Below are 18861 nucleotides of genomic sequence, written 5' to 3' on the forward strand. Positions count from 1 at the left end.
TGGCTAAGAGACCTTTGTTTTTTGTTCGGCCCCTGTTATCGTAAAGGAGAATCTTGAACCCGACCCAGATAAATAGCAAACAAGGGAGAAACAACGCTCTAATATGAACATGAAACATCCAAATATTCATTCCATCATGCACTTTGGCGGCATGTTTTGGTAGCCCTCTCTTTTTCTTTTTCTGCTTTTTTTTTCTTTGGCTTTTATTTTGCTTACGCTTTGACGATCTTGCAGACGAGATCCTGGCCGTCCACAGAATCGCCCTCCTTGACCAGTAGGCCGGAGACCTTGCCACTGTGAGGAGCAGAAATAACCATTTCCTAGATAAGTTGTTAGCATCTGTACCTGACTAATGATAGCAAGAGTGAATCGGAATGAACCTACCATCTTCATGGCACTCAGGACGGCAAGTGGGTCACCCTTCTTAACCTCCAGACCATCGTGGACACGGATCTCAACAACCACACCGCTCATAGGAGCACCGACCTGGCTGCTGTCACCCACATCGGCCTTAGGGCGAGAAGTGTTGTCCACAGAAGCCTTGTTGTCATCAACAGCGACCTGGCGCACCTCACCGTTGACTTCGTAGAAGACCTCACGCTGACCGGTCTGCTCGGAAAGAGGGCCGATGGCCAACAACTTCAGGATGAGCACCTTACCCTTCTCCAGCTCGACGTGGAACTCCTCGCCAATCTCAGGCTTGGCCAAGAAGTACCGTGTGGGCAAAACAGAGAGATCACCATACTTCTGGACGAACTTCTTGTAGTCCTCGAAGACCTTGGGGTACATGGCGAAGCTGGCCACATCGTACTCAGTAGCAGCACCAAACTTCTCCCGAATCTGGCTCTTGATCTTAGCCAGATCCAAAGGCTCGAGGTAGAGACCTGGACGCTTCTCGAGCTTGCGGCGATCGCGCAGGGCGCGGGAGCGCAATGGCTCGGGAAATCCACCGAAGGGCTGTCCCATGAGACCTTCAAGGAATTCGAGCACAGAACCGGGGAAGTCCAGTTCAGCAGCGCGCTCAACAACATCCTCTGGGGTCAGCTTGTTCGAGACCATGAACTGAGCCAAGTCACCAACCACCTTGGAGGTGGGAGTGACCTTCACAATGTCGCCGAGCAGATCATTGGCCGCCTCGTAGGCCTTCTTGGTTTCGGCCCACTGCTGGCCCAAGCCGAGCTGACTGGCCTGGAAGAGGAGGTTGGTCAACTGACCACCAGGGATCTCGTGTTCGTAGACCTCAGGGTCGGGACCAGTGAGACCCGCCTCGAAAGGAGAGTAGAGCAAGCGCAGCTGTGCCCAGTAGCTATCAATAGCGCGCACGTGGGCGAGGTTGAGACCGGGGTCCTGCTCAGTGCCCGCAAGGGAGGCCAGAATGGCACCAACGCTAGGCTGGGAGGTCATACCGGACATGCTGTCGGTCGCGGCGTCCACAGCATCAGCACCTGCCTGGGCACAGGCGATCATGGAGGCCACACCAGTACCAGCGGAGTCGTGGGTGTGGACGTGGATGGGGAGGTCAGGGTAGCGCTGACGGATGGAGCCCACCAACAGGCGAGCGGCCTGAGGCTTCAACACACCGGCCATATCCTTGATACCAAGGATGTGAGGCTTCATGGACACAATCTTATCCACCAAGGCCATGTAGTACTCCAGGTTGTACTTCTTGGTGGGGTTCAGCATGTCACCGCTGTAGCACATGGTGGCCTCGACAACACCCTCGGCAGCATGAACAGCCTTGATTCCGACCTCGAGCTGATCAACATCGTTGAGAGCGTCGAAGACACGGAAGATGTCGACACCGCACTTCTTAGCCTGCTTACAGAAGTGGTAGATGGCGTTGTCTGGGAGGGAAGAGTAGGCGACACCGTTGGCACCACGGAGCAACATCTGGAAGGGGATGTTGGGAACAGCCTTACGCATCTTGCGCAGGCGATCCCAGGGGTCCTCGTAGAGGAAACGCATGGCCACATCGAAGGTGGCACCACCCCAGCATTCCAAACTGTACGCGTTGGAGTAGGCGTAGCTGGTCTCATGGGCGATGTTCAACAAGTCGATGGTACGCACACGGGTGGCCAGCAAAGACTGGTGGGCGTCACGCCAGGTAGTATCCATGATCAAGCAACCCTTGTTGGCACGCACGGCCTTCGCAAAGGCAGCCGGGCCCTCCTGGTCCAGGATCTGCTTCCAACCCTTAGTGCAGGGGGCGGAAACGTCAAGCGGCTTGCCCTCGGCATCGAGCAGCTTCGGCTTGATGACATCGCCCTTGAGCTTGGGCTCGCCTATCTGGCCCTTGATGCTACTGCCGTTGACGGCTACATCGCCGAGGTATGCGAGCAGCTTCTGGGCACGGTTCTGACTGCCGACGAGAGAGAACAATTCAGGGGTGTCATCGATGAAAGTGGTCCAGCAGTTTCCATCGACGAAGGTCGGGTGGCTCAGAAGCGAAGTCAGGAAGGGGATGTTGGTCTTCACACCACGAATACGGAACTCGACCAAGGCACGCACAACCTTGCGACGAGCGATTTCATAGGTCGAACCACGGCAGGTACACTTGACCAGCATGGAGTCGTAGTGAGGGGTGATAATAGCACCAGCGAAACCGTTACCACCGTCCAGACGGACACCGTTACCACCAGCGGAACGATAAACCTCAATCTTACCAGTATCCGGAGAGAATCCCTTGGCGGGGTCTTCGGTGGTAATACGACATTGAATGGCAAATCCGCGGGCGGAGATGCGGTCCTGGGTCAGGCCCAGTTGCTCGAGGCTTGCACCCGCAGCGATCTGGATCTGTGCAGCCACGATATCGATACCAGTGATCTCTTCGGTGATGGTGTGCTCGACTTGGATACGGGGATTGATTTCAATGAAGTAGTGGCGGTTTTGCTGGTCCACCAGGAACTCAGCTGTACCGGCGTTGCGGTAGTTGACGGACTTGGCCAGCTTTACGGCATCTGCCAGGATGCGGTCCCGGACATCGGCGGGCAAGTCCTTGGCCGGCGCGACCTCGACGACCTTCTGGTGACGACGCTGCACGGAGCAGTCACGCTCAAACAGATGGACGACGTTGCCATGGCTGTCACCCAGAAGTTGGACTTCAATGTGCTTGGGTTTGTCGAGAAAACGCTCGACGAAGACGGTGCCATTGCCGAAGGCGGAGCGGGCCTCGGAGGTGGCTCGCTCGAACGAGTCACGCAGCTCGGCCTGGTGACGGACTACACGCATACCACGGCCACCACCGCCAAAGGCAGCCTTGATGATGATGGGGAAGCCATAGGTGTCTGTGAACTCTTTGACCTCCTCATAACGCTCGACAGGGCCCTCCGTACCCGGAACGACAGGGACCTGGCAGCGAATGGCCAGCCGACGGGCCGACACCTTGTCACCCAGGCTGTCAATGGTATCTGGAGTGGGTCCCACGAAGACAATGCCGGCGTTCTCAACCTTGCGGGCGAAATCGGCATTCTCGGACAAGAAACCGTAGCCCGGGTGGATCAGCTGGACACCGTGCTCCAGGGCAATCTTGATGATCTCATCGCCCGCCAGGTACGCACCAACAGGGGTGTACTGACCGCGGTGGCCAATCATGTAAGCCTCATCGGCCTTTTGACGGTGCATTGACAGTCGATCCTCATGAGAGTAGATAGCGACCGTCTGCAAGGACAGCTCGTGGGCCGTTCTGAAGATACGAATGGGGATCTCACCACGGTTGGCGACAAGGATCTTCTGGAAGTGCATAATGGACGAATTGGCGCGCAACCGATGGTGCACGGTATCACGGAGGTGTTCATGGTGGTCATCGATGAACTCGGTGTCATCGACCGCCTCCTCAGGCTGACGAAACGGAGCCGCCATGGTGGGAGGTGATGTGAAAGGTGTGGGGGGAGGAGGGTTAGAAGGAGGAGGAGGGGATAGAGTAAGACTGGAGCGGGGAGGGAGAAGAGAGAAACAAGATGTTCTAGAAGGACACCCCAGGGGTTTAAAAGTTAGAGGCGAGACCAATGGGTCCGGGAAGTAGCAGTGAGTCACCTCTAGCTAGCGGAGACGAAGAGTAGCTTTCCGCCGGACAGCTCGCGGAGGGGAAGAAAATCTCCCGGTTTCGGAACGGGAATCTGAGGAAGAACGCGGGGGGAGAAATACTATGAGGGGTAGATCGTTGGAGTTGACCCGAAAAGATATCGAGCCTAGGCCTCTCTACTTGGAGAGTGAGGGGAGAGGGTTTGATGAGAGAGGAGAAGATTTGAGTATTTGTAGAAGAAGAAAGAACAGAAAAAAAAGGGGGGGAAGGAAAAGGATGCGAGAGAGAGGACTGGTCTAATATGTCAAACGGAGGGCAAAGAAGATTGGGAAACTGATAAAGAAAAGCACGGGGAGGGGACGAGGAGGGGCGGGTGTCTGCCTCAGGCCTCGATGTGGAACATCCCATACAAGAACATACAAGACATACAGTGATAGTGACAGTGACCATACAGATCCGATACGTGAACTACCCTACTAGTAGGTTACGCTAACTCTAACCATTGATTTGCAGCTTCACATGACATCAAAAAGTCAATCCTACTCCGTACAGAGTGTTTCTTATCACTTCATCTCTGGTGCGTACCGAAACCCTTCAGGGAAGAATGATCCTATCCTCTTGATCTCACCGGCACACCGGTCACACCTCCCAGGTGCCAAGGGCAAAATAGTCCAAGAATACCACTTCCAATGCCATGGATGACGTCCCACGGTCCCCACTCTCATAGTCTGCAAATAATTCCCCCCTCCTCGATAGTCTTCCCCATAATGCTTACCAAGTGATGGGGACCAACCTCTTGTTTCTTTGTTTAGGTAACTACCCGTTGAAATTTTTACTTTTTGATTTTCAATTATTTTTTTTCCCCTTCCGCTCCCAATTCTATATGCTAATATCATTTATAACTCTTGGCCCATTTAACGCCTACCTATACAACTCATTGAGAACTCCCGTTGGTCCAGATCATTGGCCAATGGATGATCCTTCATTTATGCAATGTCATAGTTTTACCTTTTTTTTTTCTTTTTTATTTTCTTATCCGCATGATCCCAACCCGTACGGGCGATCAATTCTCGGCAAAGGAAGATAAAAAAAAGATGGTGAATCAATAATTAACCGGTACAAGATGCCCGTGGTCTATTCCTCAGCTCCCAGACCATCTCCATCAACTAAGCTTCCTCCAATGATTTCCCTCGTAGTGAATCCTAAGATTGCCGAATTGAATCGGGAGGATCAGGGACCAGACGTTTTCTTGCGATGTGTTTGTACCTCGGGTCCTCGGGCTAATTCCTTCCAGGCAGAAGAAAAAGAATTGGAAGAGAAGAACGAAAACTAAAAAAAAAATTGGAAACGCAATAGAATGGAATAAAATAAAATCAAAAATGTCTCATGGGGACAGAAACAGGAAATAAGAAATGGTAATCAAAATGGCCGAGTTTCCTCAAGAGGGTTCGCGTTATTCGAAACGATGGCGTATGGCCGAAGATAGGCGCAAGCGGGAGGGGCCAGAAGCCCAGATGCAAAGCTGCGATGCCGAAATTTGCAGATGGGCTTAGGCAAAGGGATCTACAAATGGAAACCCACCCCCGGAGAACGCTTTCCGGACGTCTCGTTTTGGCCTGGGCCGAGGTTAGTGACTTCAAACTTGACCTCATGCTCCACCCCCGTTCGATTCTGGCTGTTTCTCGTGACCTGGACAAATCTCGGGCAGAATTCGCTCCCCGTGAGGGAGAGTGACCCTTGGCAAAGGTTACCGAAACCGTCACACCGAGAACATTGGCATGTCCTGTAGCTCAGTCTGGGCATCTTCGAGATAATGCACCTTCTCCTGCAGCAAGCGTCGCATCTCATATATGTCCGTCTGATCCATCCATTTCTCCGTAACTTCCTCCGACTGTCCATCCATTAGATACGATACATACATTCACTCCTCCTAAATTTATCCACCCCCACGGCTAAGGTCACTCCCATCCAGACCACCCTCCATTCTTTTAACCGGCTTACCTTTCTTCTACTTCCTTTCCACCGATGTGGTGCGATCGAACTAACTAGGGATCTCCACAAATTATGTGGGATAATTGTCCCCCTTCCTACTGGCGAGGGTAAGATGTAACCCCCCGGGGGGCAACGTCGTCACGTCAAGAAAACAATGCCATTAACTAAAAAGAAATGCTTCCCGTGAGCGTACTGCACGGTTCATCATCAAGAATTCTCGAAGACTATCAAATACAGGGGATCGATGGGCATAGAAGAAAAGAACAAAGGAAGAGAGAATTATGGAATAAGAAAATAAACGACATCCATCAAAGTCTGCGAAAGGACCACCCCCGGTGGACATCCTCTACGACTCTCTCCGTTTTTTAGTCTCACCAAGATCAACGGCAGATCATCCATGGCTTATGCTATACATACACGAAACCCCACTGGAAGAGGGAATAAAGACAAATAGAAAAAGAAAAAAAGAAAAAGAAAAAAAAAGAAATTCTTCAGCTAACAAAGGAGGCGTAAGATGCGTACGTGTCTAGAACGGGCGGAAGCCGGTGGCCTGCGGCGTGATCCCGTTGGTCTGTTGATATGGCATAGGACTTGGCACGGGCGCCGCTGGACCCTGGGTCAACATCAGCCGCGAGCCACCCAGAATCGGTGTGTTGTCCTCTTCGGTCTTCTGTGTGACTTCGCGCTTCTTGCGTTCCTCATTGTCCTTCTTGAGCATCTCGATCGTACGCGTCTGCTCGCACAGGAAGTTGATCATGTAGGGCATGGTGAAATCGTGAAGGCCGTGGCGCCACGAGACCTCCATGATCACATCGGGACGGATAAGGTCGTAACAGGCATACAGCATACCAACGTAGCATTCCCGGCTGCCAATGTCCACAAACTAGGATAGAGAGTTAGCAAAACACTTCCACAAGTAGGGTGTAGCCAGAAACTTACGTAGCGAAGGAGTTCTTCCACCACCTCGGCCTTGCCCGAGAGCGCTGCAGTCTCGATTGCATCCTTATAGAGCTTGTCCTGCTTCGAAAGCGCAATCGACTTCTCCCAACGCTTGTTATTGCGGTAGATGTTCGCAGCAATCTGACGGAAGAAGATCAGTTCGTGCTTCTCCAGGCGCTGAGCCAGTTCCACAGCGTCGAAGTTGTCGTAGTTATCCACTGAATCGCGCAGGGTCTTGTAATCTTCCTCCTCGATCAAGAGGTCATTGATGGCATCGTTCACGGCCCTCTTGTTTTGGGTCTGGACATTCAAGAGGAAGGGCTTTATCAAGGGGATATTATCTGAGGACTGGAAGATGCGAACAACACGATTGACGTCAATCCTAGCTGTCAAAACCTGGAGCAGATCGGTAAGGAGCAAAGGCTGCTCTTGCAGGTAGAAGTTGAGCGCACGATAGTAGATCTCAAGATTAGCGACTTTGACAATGATGTCCTTGAATGAGTGATGTTCCCAAGCGTCGGCAGCACGCTCCATCATTGCCAATGCGGCGTTGTCCCACTCATCATAGTGGCAGTACAAGAACACCAGCTCTGGCCAGAGGCTGGCATCCTCGCAAGCCCGGATCATCTTAGGGATATTGATACGGGACCAGAAGAGTTTGAGGTGCTCCATGACCCGATCAGGATGGTACTTGGAGAGGGCAATACCCAACTCAGTGAACATACCCATGTGGGCCCTCTCCAAGCCCAAGCCAGCCTCCAGAACAGAGATAAGTTCATCAAAGTAGCCGTTGCGTTCGTATTGACGAACAAGATCCTGTAGCTCTTCGGCATGGACGATGAGATTAAGACCACAGATCTGGGCAAGACGGAACTCCTTCTTGTTGACGCACGCTTCGTTGACCTGCTTCCAGACCTTGACACTGTTGGCCTTGCGGGCACACTCCACCGCAGCTTGGTAGTCTTCCAAGTGTACCAAGGTTGTGGCAAGCTTGGCCCAGTTCGAAATACTAGTGTAGAAGATCTTGGCAGCTTCATGGTAGCCTTCCTCGTAGGCTTTGTCACCAGATGTCTCAACATCCGCAACATTGGTCGACCGCAAGAAGTCCTCAAGTTCCGAGAGCTGATCGAGGCGCGCGTAGGCGAAGGCCAGAGCAGTGTCAATAGGGGGTTCTCGCAAGGTCTTGCGTGCCATCTTGAGATACTTAACGAGATCCTCATCCTTGCCAGCGTGGGTTGCGGTTTCAATGACCTCAAGGTAGTTCGAGGGGTCACCAGCGCGAATGTACGACTCGATCGAGTCAGACACACGAAGACCGTCCAGTTGTGCCTTGGCAACCTTGCTCCATACATCCGGCAACTCAACACGCTCGGCAAACTCTTGGGCACGATCAATGCTAACAATGTTCTCGACAAGGACATTGACGGCGGCAATGTAGTTGTTGACCTTCTTGTAAATTTCGAAAGCCTCCTCGTACAAGCCAACCGAGATACACATTTCCGCAATCTCATCAGGGCTGAATTCGTTGAGCTGATGAATATAATCCATCAGGCGGCCCTTGTCAGCCTTGGCAGCGGTGAGCATAAGCAGATTCTGCAAGCTGCCATTATCACTGAAAGGTGATGGCTCAAGGATAATCTTCTCCAGCAGTTCGATAAGCTCACCAGGCATGTCTGCTTCAAGGAAGGCCTTAACAGCAACAGACACCTTGTCAGGTTCCGTCGATTCAGGCACTGCAGTTGCGATGACCTGGTCAACCATGGACCTGCGGTGAACGTTGTTTTCGCTCAAAACGAAAGACCAGATTTCTGGATCAGCCCTCTCAACGAGGTAGCGTCCCTGGGCCCGATACATGGCGTTCTCGTTGGTGATGTTGATGAGCTCCAAGTCGTTTTGACCTTTTCTATACGCGATATAGGCCAGGTTCGGATCGCGCTTCTCACAGTACTTGCCGACAGTCAAAGTGTCATACATATCATTCTCCTTGAGGAACTTCTCGGGGTCATTATTGCTATCGATATAGATCTTCGCAAGAGCATTGTATACAGCCTGTTGCTGATTACCCGTTGCGAGAGTAGCCTCAAGGAAAGGCAAGAGCAGCTTGAGCCTATTCCGAGTCTCCACCTCGTTGACAAGCTCATCAATCGGGATAACGGCTGGATCCACCGTAGAGAGAAGGTTCTTGATAATGCTCTCTTCGCAATCAACGTCCAGTAACCCTCCAACTACTGCCGGAGCACGGGAAGGGTTGACACGCTGTACGTAGACCTCAATAGACTTGTACTGCTGGTTCTGGTACAGATAGAGAACGAGGTCATGGATAAAGTTGAATCGATCGCAGACAATGATCAGTGGGAGCTGTTCCGTCAACTTGGCCTCCTTCAGGAAGTTCTTCACCTTTTCGGGGTTGTAGTAGTTGCTCTCACGGCAAATACGCTCAACCTCAGTAACCTGGCCCATAGCGGTAGCAGCTTCGATGTACTTGAAGTGAACCTCGGGGTCCTCGCTGAGGTTAACGATGCTTCCAAGATAGTAGTAAAGACCTTCGGCAGTACGATACTTCTCAAAAAGGCTGATGAGGCTACCAGGACCCAGGAGATCGGAGAACTTGGTGGCAAGCTGAACAACGGCTTGTAGGTTCTGACGGATGTTCACCTGCAACATCGTATCCATGCAGTCGAGAGTCTGCTCAACAGAAAGACGGCCGAAGTAGCTCATCAACCATTCAGGGCTTAGCTTGTCAGTGCGGACGATATTACGCTTGATGGCTGCAGGATCATCAGTGTTCTCCAGGGCGCGTTGGATGAGGCCGGCATTCTCGCACAGCTGGGATATTCTGGGACGGTCGTAGTGAGTGAAGATCTCGTTGCCAAGGATAGCATCGGCCACTTGAGGGGCGTTGACCAGATTCATCTCAAGTAACCGTGTCTGCAGATGACCATGCTCAGGCTTGTTATCCTTGAGGGCATCCAACAAGAAGGAAGTCGCCTGCTGGATCATGTTCTGAGACAAGAATACGTCCACAACACGGTCCAAGTCAATCAACGCACCCGATTCCTCGTTGGCAAGCTGAGTAGCAAACTCGGCACCCTTTTCAGGGTTCACACGCACAATATGCTGCAACAGCTGGGTATAGTCAGGCTGATAACCGACCTGCTTGGAGTACGCGAGAATCTTATCGAACTGTCCAGTCTCTGCAAAGCCAGCAATGACCTTGTGAGGAACATTGGCTTGCAAGTAAATCTGCAGCGCCAGGTTCATGTCATAAGGTCGAACAATATCTCCAAGTTCCTCAGAGCCCTCCAGCTTTTCCTCGCGCATCCACTTCTCAAGGAGATGCTTCCGGTTTTGCTGCAAGACGGGACGAACGAGCTCAACACTCTCGTATTTGTTCAGAGATCCCTTGTCCAAAAGCATTCCAAAGTACTGGAGGATAACAGACATTTGCTGTCCGGTCTGAGGAGCATTCTTGAAACGGTTGATGGTTTCTGGAGTGCGTAGGAATCCGCGGGGCGAGTTTGCGGCGATCTTAGCAGCCTCGGAGTAGTTGCCCTGGGCAAGGAGGTTGTCAAACTGTTGCTGGTACAGGTGGTCCGCACCGGGAAGTCCAGCCTTGGAGGCAAGCCTCACTGCAAGCCCAGACATAGCAGGGTTCTCCATCAAGTACTGAACAATGGTGTTTTCATCAACGCTGACGGACAGAACCTGACCCTTGCGGTTCACACCAACCAAGCCAGCCGAATCTGAGTCGGGTGCGGTAGTGAAGATGGTCTCGCTAGAGATACGGTTCATGAAAATGCAGGTACCAGTCTCGAGGTCATAGAGATGGATGAAACCATACTTGGTGACAAGATACACGACATCGTACTTCCGGGATACTTGCATCGCCACCGGGAAGTCATTGACAGCCTCCTGGGGGAAATATACCTCAACAGCCTTCTTCTGGAATCGGGGGTTCGGTTCTTGGTGGTCAATCTCGGCGATCTGCAACTTGGCACCAGTCTGGGTCCGAACGGCAAAGGTGAAGAGCTTATGTTCCAAAGGAGAACCCTCAACTCGAATCGACGCGAAGGCGGCAGCATGTCCTTCAATAAACTGCGAAATCCCGCGTTCCTTGGAGTACAGCTGCATCGAGCCCACAACACGCCCCTGCTGCTGACTGATTCCAACTACTACCATCCATTTCTCATCATCATTAACGCGATAGTTGATAATTTGGCACCCCTATGAAACATCGATATATCAGCTTTCCAGCTCCATTCACTAGTTCATATTTGTGTATGACAGATATGACGTACGCTCAGGTTAGGGAGTCGGTCGAAAATCTTGAGTGGCTGGGACTGGGTAGGGTCGAAGACATCCCAGTGGTAAACGGACGTTTCCGTTACCAAACCTAGGCACTTGTCGCTGAACCACTTCCAGTAAACAACATCCTCATTCATCACCGCTGACTTCAGCTTCTGTTTCGCCCCCAGATCGAAGATTTGGATTGTGCGGCCTTGGGCCTTCAAGGCGATGATGTTTCGGGTCCAGTGCATGATAGCACTATCAGCGTTAATTGGCCGTTTGAGGACTTCATTGTTATTCTTTAAGTTGATGATGATAACTTGGGGTTTATCCTCTTCATTGAGCTTTTGCCGAACGCAGACATAGTGATCCGATTCTAGAGTCTGTTGCGGGGGAGGGGGAGCAATTAGCACACTGTGGATCAATTGAGGGGCAACAGTGTAGTATGTGTGTGGGACTTACACATGAGTTGAACCCGATAGATGCCGGCTGGTAAAGAGAGCAACGTAAGTAGATGTTGACCACAGTTAGGGTGGGTATGGTTGGGCGCGACTAGCACCGCAGCCTTAAAGACCACGAGCTAACAGTGCGACAAGACATACCGCAATTTCAGCATTTGTCAACTGCAAGTATAGAAACACAGGTCAGCTTCCCATCACTAGTCTGATAGTATTGAAGTCAAGGGTCGGAGAATACATTAATAAGTTCCGTAAACTTGATGGGGAGAGGAGCCATATTTACGTAGGCCGCAGGACGACCTCACCCAACCAACGAAACGCCACGCAAATAAATTCCACCGGGTTATAAGGAAAGAGAAAGAAAAGGAATTTAAAATTGAAGCTAAAGACGGAAGGAAGAAAGGGAGGTAAGAAGGGGAGAAAAGGAGGTTTTGAAACAGGGAGAAGGTAAGTTGGATGATAGACTGGGGAAGCGGAAGTGACCTCAGGAGACCGGCGCGGCCGTCGTTGCTGAGGTGTCGCTTATGGGGCGTCACGTGCAGCCAGGGGCAGATAGAATGAGATGGTCTGGGCCTGCTTTGAACAACCAAAGACACGGACTTCTGAATTAGAATTCAAGTCTGAAAACAGATAAGGGTCCTTTATCTCAATCACCCTAAGATTATAAGTCTTTCACTCTTATAAATGAAAAGTTGAAGCCATTGTCTTGGTTCCAGATTAAGTATTCAACTGCTGATCAAACAAATGAATCCCAATCCAAGTTACCTACTGCCATTCACCTCTTTTGGAGAGTCATATTCATATTACTCTCACTGCTGTCAGCCTATAACTCTATCCAAGAGATGTTAGAAGAAGTGAGAGAAGCTCTATGTACTTGACTCCCTTGCAATTGCTTTGTACAGTACCCCAGTGCGTCCGTACTTGGCAGTGTTATGACATGGACATGAAGAGCAGAGGAACACATGCTTAATTACTCACAAATAGGATAGAGTCTACTCTCATAATATAAAACTCAATCGTAGGCTTCATGACAGATTCTTCAGGGTCATAACCTCATTCATTCGTCACGTCCACCTGCATATGGTACATAGCATCCCCACACCCGGTCCCAGAAGGCTGCAAGGGCAAGCTCATCCATTTCATACATATCCACATTCTCAAGCTCCTTTGACGAAAGGCAGTCCATTGCTTTCTCCCATCTAGTAGCCCAGTCCAAACTAGACATCGCCCGGTTCCCCGGTCTAGGTCGTGTTAGCTGTATACATAGATCCTTCACGAGTCTACGTCTACCTTAGCTTCAATTCCACTCGAGCGTCCCATCCATTTCCTCTATTTAAACTAGTTAGTATGGTGCAATTCATATCGCTGAAAGATAGAATGACATACCTCGAAGCCCAGGTGCGATCATGGAAAGTAGTCTCCTCATCCAAGCCATGTAGCACATCGGTTTGGAGCTTGTCGGAGACCGTGTCGAGCAAAGAAAATGCTTCACTGTGTGAAGGTTTTCCTGTAATCTTATCTACATTTGGCAATCTTGAGAAGTGCACCTGCTGCTTCGGTAGTTCTATGGCGGCACTAGTAGACGCATGAGTTCATTGATAGGCAATCACTAGACAGGGCTATTCAGAATATAACGCAGGTTCAACCTGGCGATACCAACATACACATTTCCATCCTCCTTGGGCTCTGATGCGCTTTGTACCGGGCCCATCCAGGGACAATATTGCCGTCCTGCGCAGAGACTCAAGGCATTGCAGCTGCCGGTCGATATAATAAACAAGAACAACGGGGTCTTAACCATCGTAGTGATGTGTTTCGCAGTTGAAATCTGAAGTTAGTGCCCTGTGGACAAGAGGATCTCTCTGTTTTGGGGGCTGCTCTTACCCATAGTTTTTTTATTTCTTCCTATGATATATATTATCGAGTCTCGACTTCCCGAACTACCCGAGCTTACATCGTGACGTCAAAGAATATAGAATCAATGGCACACCCCACGGATTACAGTCTACCATTTACTGAAAACAGAATCAGTTACATGGAGTGTCTCTGGGGTAATCTGCGTCAGGGGAACTCACTGACTGACTACAGCATTTCAGGGGAACAACACCATTACGTATACCTTATCTGTATAAAGGTTTTCGAGCAATTGATGACGTCTAGGGTCTACCGTGCGAAACTGCGCGATTAGATGGAATTAGATGCCCACATATTCATACAGTCCATAAGAGACGAAGGATGCAACGCTCCTCGGATACCTCCATACGTTGAATTTTATTTGTTTGTAGTGATTCGAGTTGTTCTAGTGATGACGCGCGCACTCCAGGATTTATGTGGTCGAGTATGTACATTCCATGGGTTGCCATAGTTGAAGACCCCGGGGAGCGAAAACTCAATTGATTCCCTTCTCTACACCCTCTCATTCTTTTCAAATTTGAATAATAGAAAAGCAAAGGAAAGATAATGCTGATATCCCCGGTCTAGAATAGGTGCACAGGTACGTATACAGGCAGGAATGCAGTATCTTATCCTACTCGCAACGATTTAAAGATGTTTGACGATAACACTTCCCGATCAAGTAAAGACTTTCACGCCTAAATTCACGGCCTGAGGCAGGCTTCCAGCTAAGTACAAATACTAATCAGATCTACTGCGTATAAATGCGGAGACGCAAAATGGACTCCGAATGGCACACGGTTTCAAACGACATTCACTCATCAACCTATCCCCCTTTTCTATAGCATGTCTCAACCCTAAACTCAAGATACTGCTACACAATGAGATCATATTTGGGTTAAAAAGTTCAAAATATATATGATTGTTGGTCAAACGTCCTGCTTTCAATCTGGAATCTTGCAGAGCCTACGCACAATATGATGTAAATTGGGGGTGATTAGAGAGGGAATAAAAGAAAAAGAATCACAAGTTCAACAGCCTAATACTGCTCAGTTAACCCATAAATCTCACAAAAGCTAGGGCACTATGCTAAAAGATAGCCTAATTCTTGCAGGATGTCCTTTTTCTAGCTTTGTTCGGCCAACTCGAATCCTTCGACGATCAGTTGATACGGGACCTATAGAGCACCCTAATTTAGGAATAGGCAGCGATAGCCTTTTGATACTCTGCATCAAGACGCGCAGCCTCGTCGGAGATGGTAGATGCGTCACCCGAAGTGACCTTCGACTGGAGCTCAGTTGAGAGCTGGCCAGTAAGATCGTGGAGGGAGTTGAGATCCGAAACGACAATGCTGGTCACCCCAACAGAGTCGAACCCGGATTTCTACCAATATTGTCAGTGATTTATCTCCGTGGAAAGATTCAAGTCAGATGATAACACACCTTAGAAACGAGATCGTTCAGAACGTTTACAATGCTAGGCTCCAGACCGGTCACAGCATTGGTCACGCTTGTGCTGTCAGCGGCACTGAACGCAGTGGACGCTTTCACATCGCTGACGGTCTTCTTCAACGCCGTCTCTACTTCGCCCTCCTTCTGCTGGACACCCAAGGCACCATTGAGCGTTCCATCGAAGCTCGAAATAGCAGATCCGAGAGCTGACAGGTCAGTCGAGAGTGTGTTAAAATCAGCAAGGACAGTGGATGCATCTCGCTTGTCAAAAGGAAAGGCAGAAGCGCCAATAGAAAAAAGGACAGCAAGGACGTGTTTGGCAAGCATGATGTTCAAATCAAATTGAATGCAAGGAAGGTTTCTCTGGGCTGATTGTGTATCTGAAAGAATGATTCCTGGTTCTCGAGATTCAAAAAAAAGAGGGAATTCAAACCCCTTTTTATACCCCAAACTTCGGATGAAAAGCTAGAAAGCTCCTTCTCCAAGTTGATTCTTCCGTTGAAATCCCACGATTCGGAGGACTCTACGCTGTCCGGCGGGGTATGAACAAGCAACTTCTCTGTGGGTGGTGGACAATTTGATCTCTGGTCACTATAACTGCATATACTATGATTAGCACCATGCAATGCAGAATCACATCAGCAAACCCCATTAGGTAAAACTGAATCTCATGCTGTTTTCAACTGCCCAGAGAGCGATGACGCTCCTGAAGATCTGCTTCTACTTACTGATCGCCACAAAGCCAACCAAGAGCAATCTAGGGGCGTAATAGAAGGATCCTATCTTAATTTCTTTCAATGTTTTCTGTGGTGCGTTCATACAAACACTGTTCGTAGTTCGTTGACATGCCATGATCAGATTATATCACATGGTGACTTCTCTTCAGCTGCACCTCGGCCAACCACTAATTGCTGGAAAAAAAAGGATTTCAAACTCCCGTCGACATCCTCTGACTGGTGCCCGATAATTTACTATCCAGGGCAGGTTAGTAAATGCGTCCAGGGTCCAGGGTCTAGCCCGGGGAGTGTTGAAGAGAGTGGTCGAAAAGGTTGGTCTGTTGGTTGCCGATCCTCCACATCGTGCTTAGGGCCGGATGACTAGTGACCTGACCCCAGTCCAAGCAATCATCCTATCTTTAACACTAGCGGTGGCCAATGTTTTAAGACTCATTTTCTGTTGTCTTTCTTGGCTCCAATATTAAGACTACCCTAATAACCCGCGAGAGGAGAGGACTATAGCCTACCCAAGGCAACGTGAGACACATCGAACCACTCTACTCACAAGATGCTCCGTCTAAAATCCTAAGCACCAATCTTAGCCCTTCATTAGCTCCTAAGGGCATAGATCTGTCGGTTGAGAGTGAAGAGTCAGTGCACTATCCCGTGAAGAAGCCCATCGAAGGTGCTGCAACTCTAAAATAAAACGACCGAGGCCTCCCTGGGGAGCCTGAAGTTACGGGGCCCACCATTTCAACATGGCGACAGTTGTTATTCTTCTTTAGTACCGCAACTTGCTGTAATGTGATGCTTAAGTTGTAACTAATGGCGGCTGACCAAGAGACCTTTCAGCATTTTCCTCGATCTGCATCTCTCATGAATGGATATGAAAATCCTGCTAGCCATTCTGTATACTATCTCGGATTGTTTAACTTACTCGCAGGCTGTGGTGTATTTGTTACGCTGTTGTCAGACGTAGTCGGCAGGAAATTCGTCCCATTCACATCTTTCGTCATATTCCTTGCTGCATCCATAGCCTGTGCAGCTCCGAGAAATCCCAATCAACTGATCGGTGTCTGAGTCTGACAAGTGCCTCCTTACACTTATCTCGTAGTGATGGGCAATTTGGACCAAGTAAGGTATACCCACCATTCCCAATTCACCACAAATCTAGGTCTATCCATTTACTCTCTTAGGTGGCCCTGCTCGTCGTATAACCGAGCAATCTTCAGGCCGCACGAAATGTCCGTGTCAAGTATCCCGAACACTTGAACGCACTCTTGAGTCTTGACCATGCTCGTCTGCGTTCATCTATTTTCATTCTCGGTGAGGCCACTGCAAGAATCCGACTTTGCCTAGATCGCGCTAGTCTTCTGGCAGTAGGTGGTGTCGTGACATACCCAGTTCCAGCCTCTTCAGCCTCAGTTGTCTTTTCGACTACAAACAAATCGCGTCGTATTGGCTAGTTCTCTGTAGGCGTCTAGCTAAATGTCTCAAAGTTGTAGTATTACGTCCGCAGTAGAAGCACGGTATTGACCGGCTTCATCATGCTGCTCACTAGAATCAATACCCCACTCGGAGCATAGTTCGTTAATCTCAAGGACGCAATCAGATCCAAAGTCAATATTCTACCCTTTATGAGAATCCCAACAGTTGGATCAGTATCGGGGCGATGCTATTTACCCACCAGTATAGACCGCGGTCGATCAAAGAACGATTTGCGGACCTTGAAGAAAACTATACCCCGATTTTCGTTGAACATCGCCCAATGTTGATATAAAAACAAATCCCCACGTCTCGTAAACATAACAGACAGATTTAGTGAATCATGGCAACAACAGTTCCGAGATTAAGTCCCGTTACACCCATGCCACCCGGAGGTAGAGAGAGTTGCATGTGAAGTTGACCCTAGTGAGGTTCTGAATGACTAACGCTTGCGTGATGCAGTATATCCATCACGTCTGACTAGAGACTCCGTATACACTACCGAACTACCCCTCGTTCGAGGTGGTCAGAATGCCACAGATTAACTGGCCACGCGGGAGCGCTCTGAGAGACCGAGACTCAGTCCAGATCGTTCTTGTCCTAGCCTTTGAGTGCATCTGCAGTAGTACCTATGAACTACTACGGTACTAGTGTGTTAGTTCGGGCTGGTAGCGTTGCATCCCGGCCCCATTCTCGTCCATGTCAGCTCTTTCATCCGGAATGATCCGCAAATTATAGGGACCGATCTAGGGATGATGAGAGTGTGGGGGGGGACTGAAGGGGAGGGTCCGATCTCACTCCACGCGGGGAATAGCTTCTGGAGTTTCTTCACCGAGGGGGGCTATAGACAACAAGGAAGCGATGTAACCATGTAAAGTGAACTTTTTCAGCTGATTGGATCCATAGCATAGGACCAAATTCCACCCCAAATGCAGGATTCGATACCTGGTCCCTAATTAATAACTACGGCGAACCTTCATATGGGCATTGACAACAAACAGGCTATCCAAGATAATTCTTTGCTCGGCTTGCTAATTCTGACGGCAGTCATCTGTCTGGGTCGTCCAAATGGCTAAAGGTGAGGATTCCCTGGCTCTATCGAACCAGCCCAGATACGTATAATGCCGGAGGCAGCAGTTACCAGCTAAGTCACTAGTTGATGGGTTCACGCCGCTCCATAGATTCCAATTGGCAGCGCAGCTGACGGGCACTTCCAAGCTTCTCTGCATGGGATCGAGGCCCTTTTCGAAGAGCCGTGCAAGTCAGGGGCCGTAGAGGGCGTCACGTTTGGCCAGGGATCCATACGTGAGCATCTTACAAAAGACCAAATGCTTGTTTCGCCCCTCTTCTGATACAAGGGACCCTGCGCTTGTAATTGTAGAGTCACTGTCCACAATAATGTAAGTGTGCCCCATTATGGCACGTCGAAACCATCTGCTACCCCTTCAACCTCTGATTTGATCATAGGTCTGTGGGCAGTGGATAACCGCAACCAGGTTAAGCAAAGTGGTGTGAAGGAGGGTGGTATGGATCTAACGGCGTCATCTTGCGTTTGAATACCTCCTGGTTTATGGGATAGTGACGGTAATAAGTATGTTAATGAGGAGCCAAAAAAAAAA

General features: G+C 49.8%; 5 protein-coding genes across 5 annotated transcripts; 1 reads left to right on the forward strand and 4 right to left on the reverse strand.

The window, feature by feature from the left end:
• Positions 1-28: 28 nt before the first annotated feature.
• BDV38DRAFT_42378 (pyruvate carboxylase) lies at positions 29-4036 on the reverse strand. Its single transcript, XM_032063324.1, has 3 exons — positions 4033-4036; positions 385-3961; positions 29-320 (listed from the first exon to the last, which is right to left on the reverse strand). The coding sequence occupies exons 2-3, from the start codon at positions 3856-3858 to the stop codon at positions 213-215; spliced, it is 3582 nt and encodes a 1193-aa protein (XP_031906923.1). The 5' UTR covers positions 3859-3961; positions 4033-4036; the 3' UTR covers positions 29-212.
• Positions 4037-5445: 1409 nt separating this feature from the next.
• BDV38DRAFT_276443 (uncharacterized protein) lies at positions 5446-6131 on the forward strand (the record flags this gene model as incomplete). Its single annotated transcript, XM_032058217.1, has 4 exons — positions 5446-5491; positions 5565-5684; positions 5768-5801; positions 6071-6131. 4 exons carry the CDS (start codon positions 5446-5448, stop codon positions 6129-6131), a joined length of 261 nt encoding a protein of 86 aa, XP_031906924.1.
• Positions 6132-6539: 408 nt separating this feature from the next.
• On the reverse strand, positions 6540-11974 carry BDV38DRAFT_289252 (clathrin heavy chain; the record flags this gene model as incomplete). The annotated part of the gene is made up of 6 exons (XM_032061206.1): positions 6540-6896; positions 6953-11176; positions 11251-11622; positions 11702-11728; positions 11842-11862; positions 11936-11974. The coding sequence occupies 6 exons, from the start codon at positions 11972-11974 to the stop codon at positions 6540-6542; spliced, it is 5040 nt and encodes a 1679-aa protein (XP_031906925.1).
• Positions 11975-12754: 780 nt separating this feature from the next.
• Positions 12755-13498, reverse strand: BDV38DRAFT_276445 (uncharacterized protein; the record flags this gene model as incomplete). The annotated part of the gene is made up of 3 exons (XM_032058218.1): positions 12755-12938; positions 13084-13272; positions 13362-13498. 3 exons carry the CDS (start codon positions 13496-13498, stop codon positions 12755-12757), a joined length of 510 nt encoding a protein of 169 aa, XP_031906926.1.
• A 1034-nt stretch (positions 13499-14532) lies between these two features.
• BDV38DRAFT_266081 (cell wall mannoprotein 1 family protein) lies at positions 14533-16084 on the reverse strand. Its single transcript, XM_032056416.1, has 3 exons — positions 15770-16084; positions 15033-15638; positions 14533-14973 (listed from the first exon to the last, which is right to left on the reverse strand). The coding sequence occupies exons 2-3, from the start codon at positions 15366-15368 to the stop codon at positions 14785-14787; spliced, it is 525 nt and encodes a 174-aa protein (XP_031906927.1). The 5' UTR covers positions 15369-15638; positions 15770-16084; the 3' UTR covers positions 14533-14784.
• Between the last annotated feature and the right edge of the window lie 2777 nt (positions 16085-18861).

The sequence above is a fragment of the Aspergillus pseudotamarii genome (assembly GCF_009193445.1).
Source record: "Aspergillus pseudotamarii strain CBS 117625 unplaced genomic scaffold BDV38scaffold_141, whole genome shotgun sequence".
In the NCBI taxonomy this organism is placed as follows: Eukaryota; Fungi; Ascomycota; class Eurotiomycetes; order Eurotiales; family Aspergillaceae; genus Aspergillus; species Aspergillus pseudotamarii.

Coding starts and splice junctions, on each gene's coding strand:
- BDV38DRAFT_42378 (XM_032063324.1), bottom strand. CDS start 3,858: ATGGCGGCTCCGTTTCGTCAGCCTGAGGAGGCGGTCGATGACACCGAG. Junction 321..384: donor TCCTGAGTGCCATGAAGATG/GTAGGTTCATTC, acceptor CAACTTATCTAG/GAAATGGTTATTTCTGCTCC.
- BDV38DRAFT_266081 (XM_032056416.1), bottom strand. CDS start 15,368: ATGCTTGCCAAACACGTCCTTGCTGTCCTTTTTTCTATTGGCGCTTCT. Junction 14,974..15,032: donor TGAACGATCTCGTTTCTAAG/GTGTGTTATCAT, acceptor CAATATTGGTAG/AAATCCGGGTTCGACTCTGT.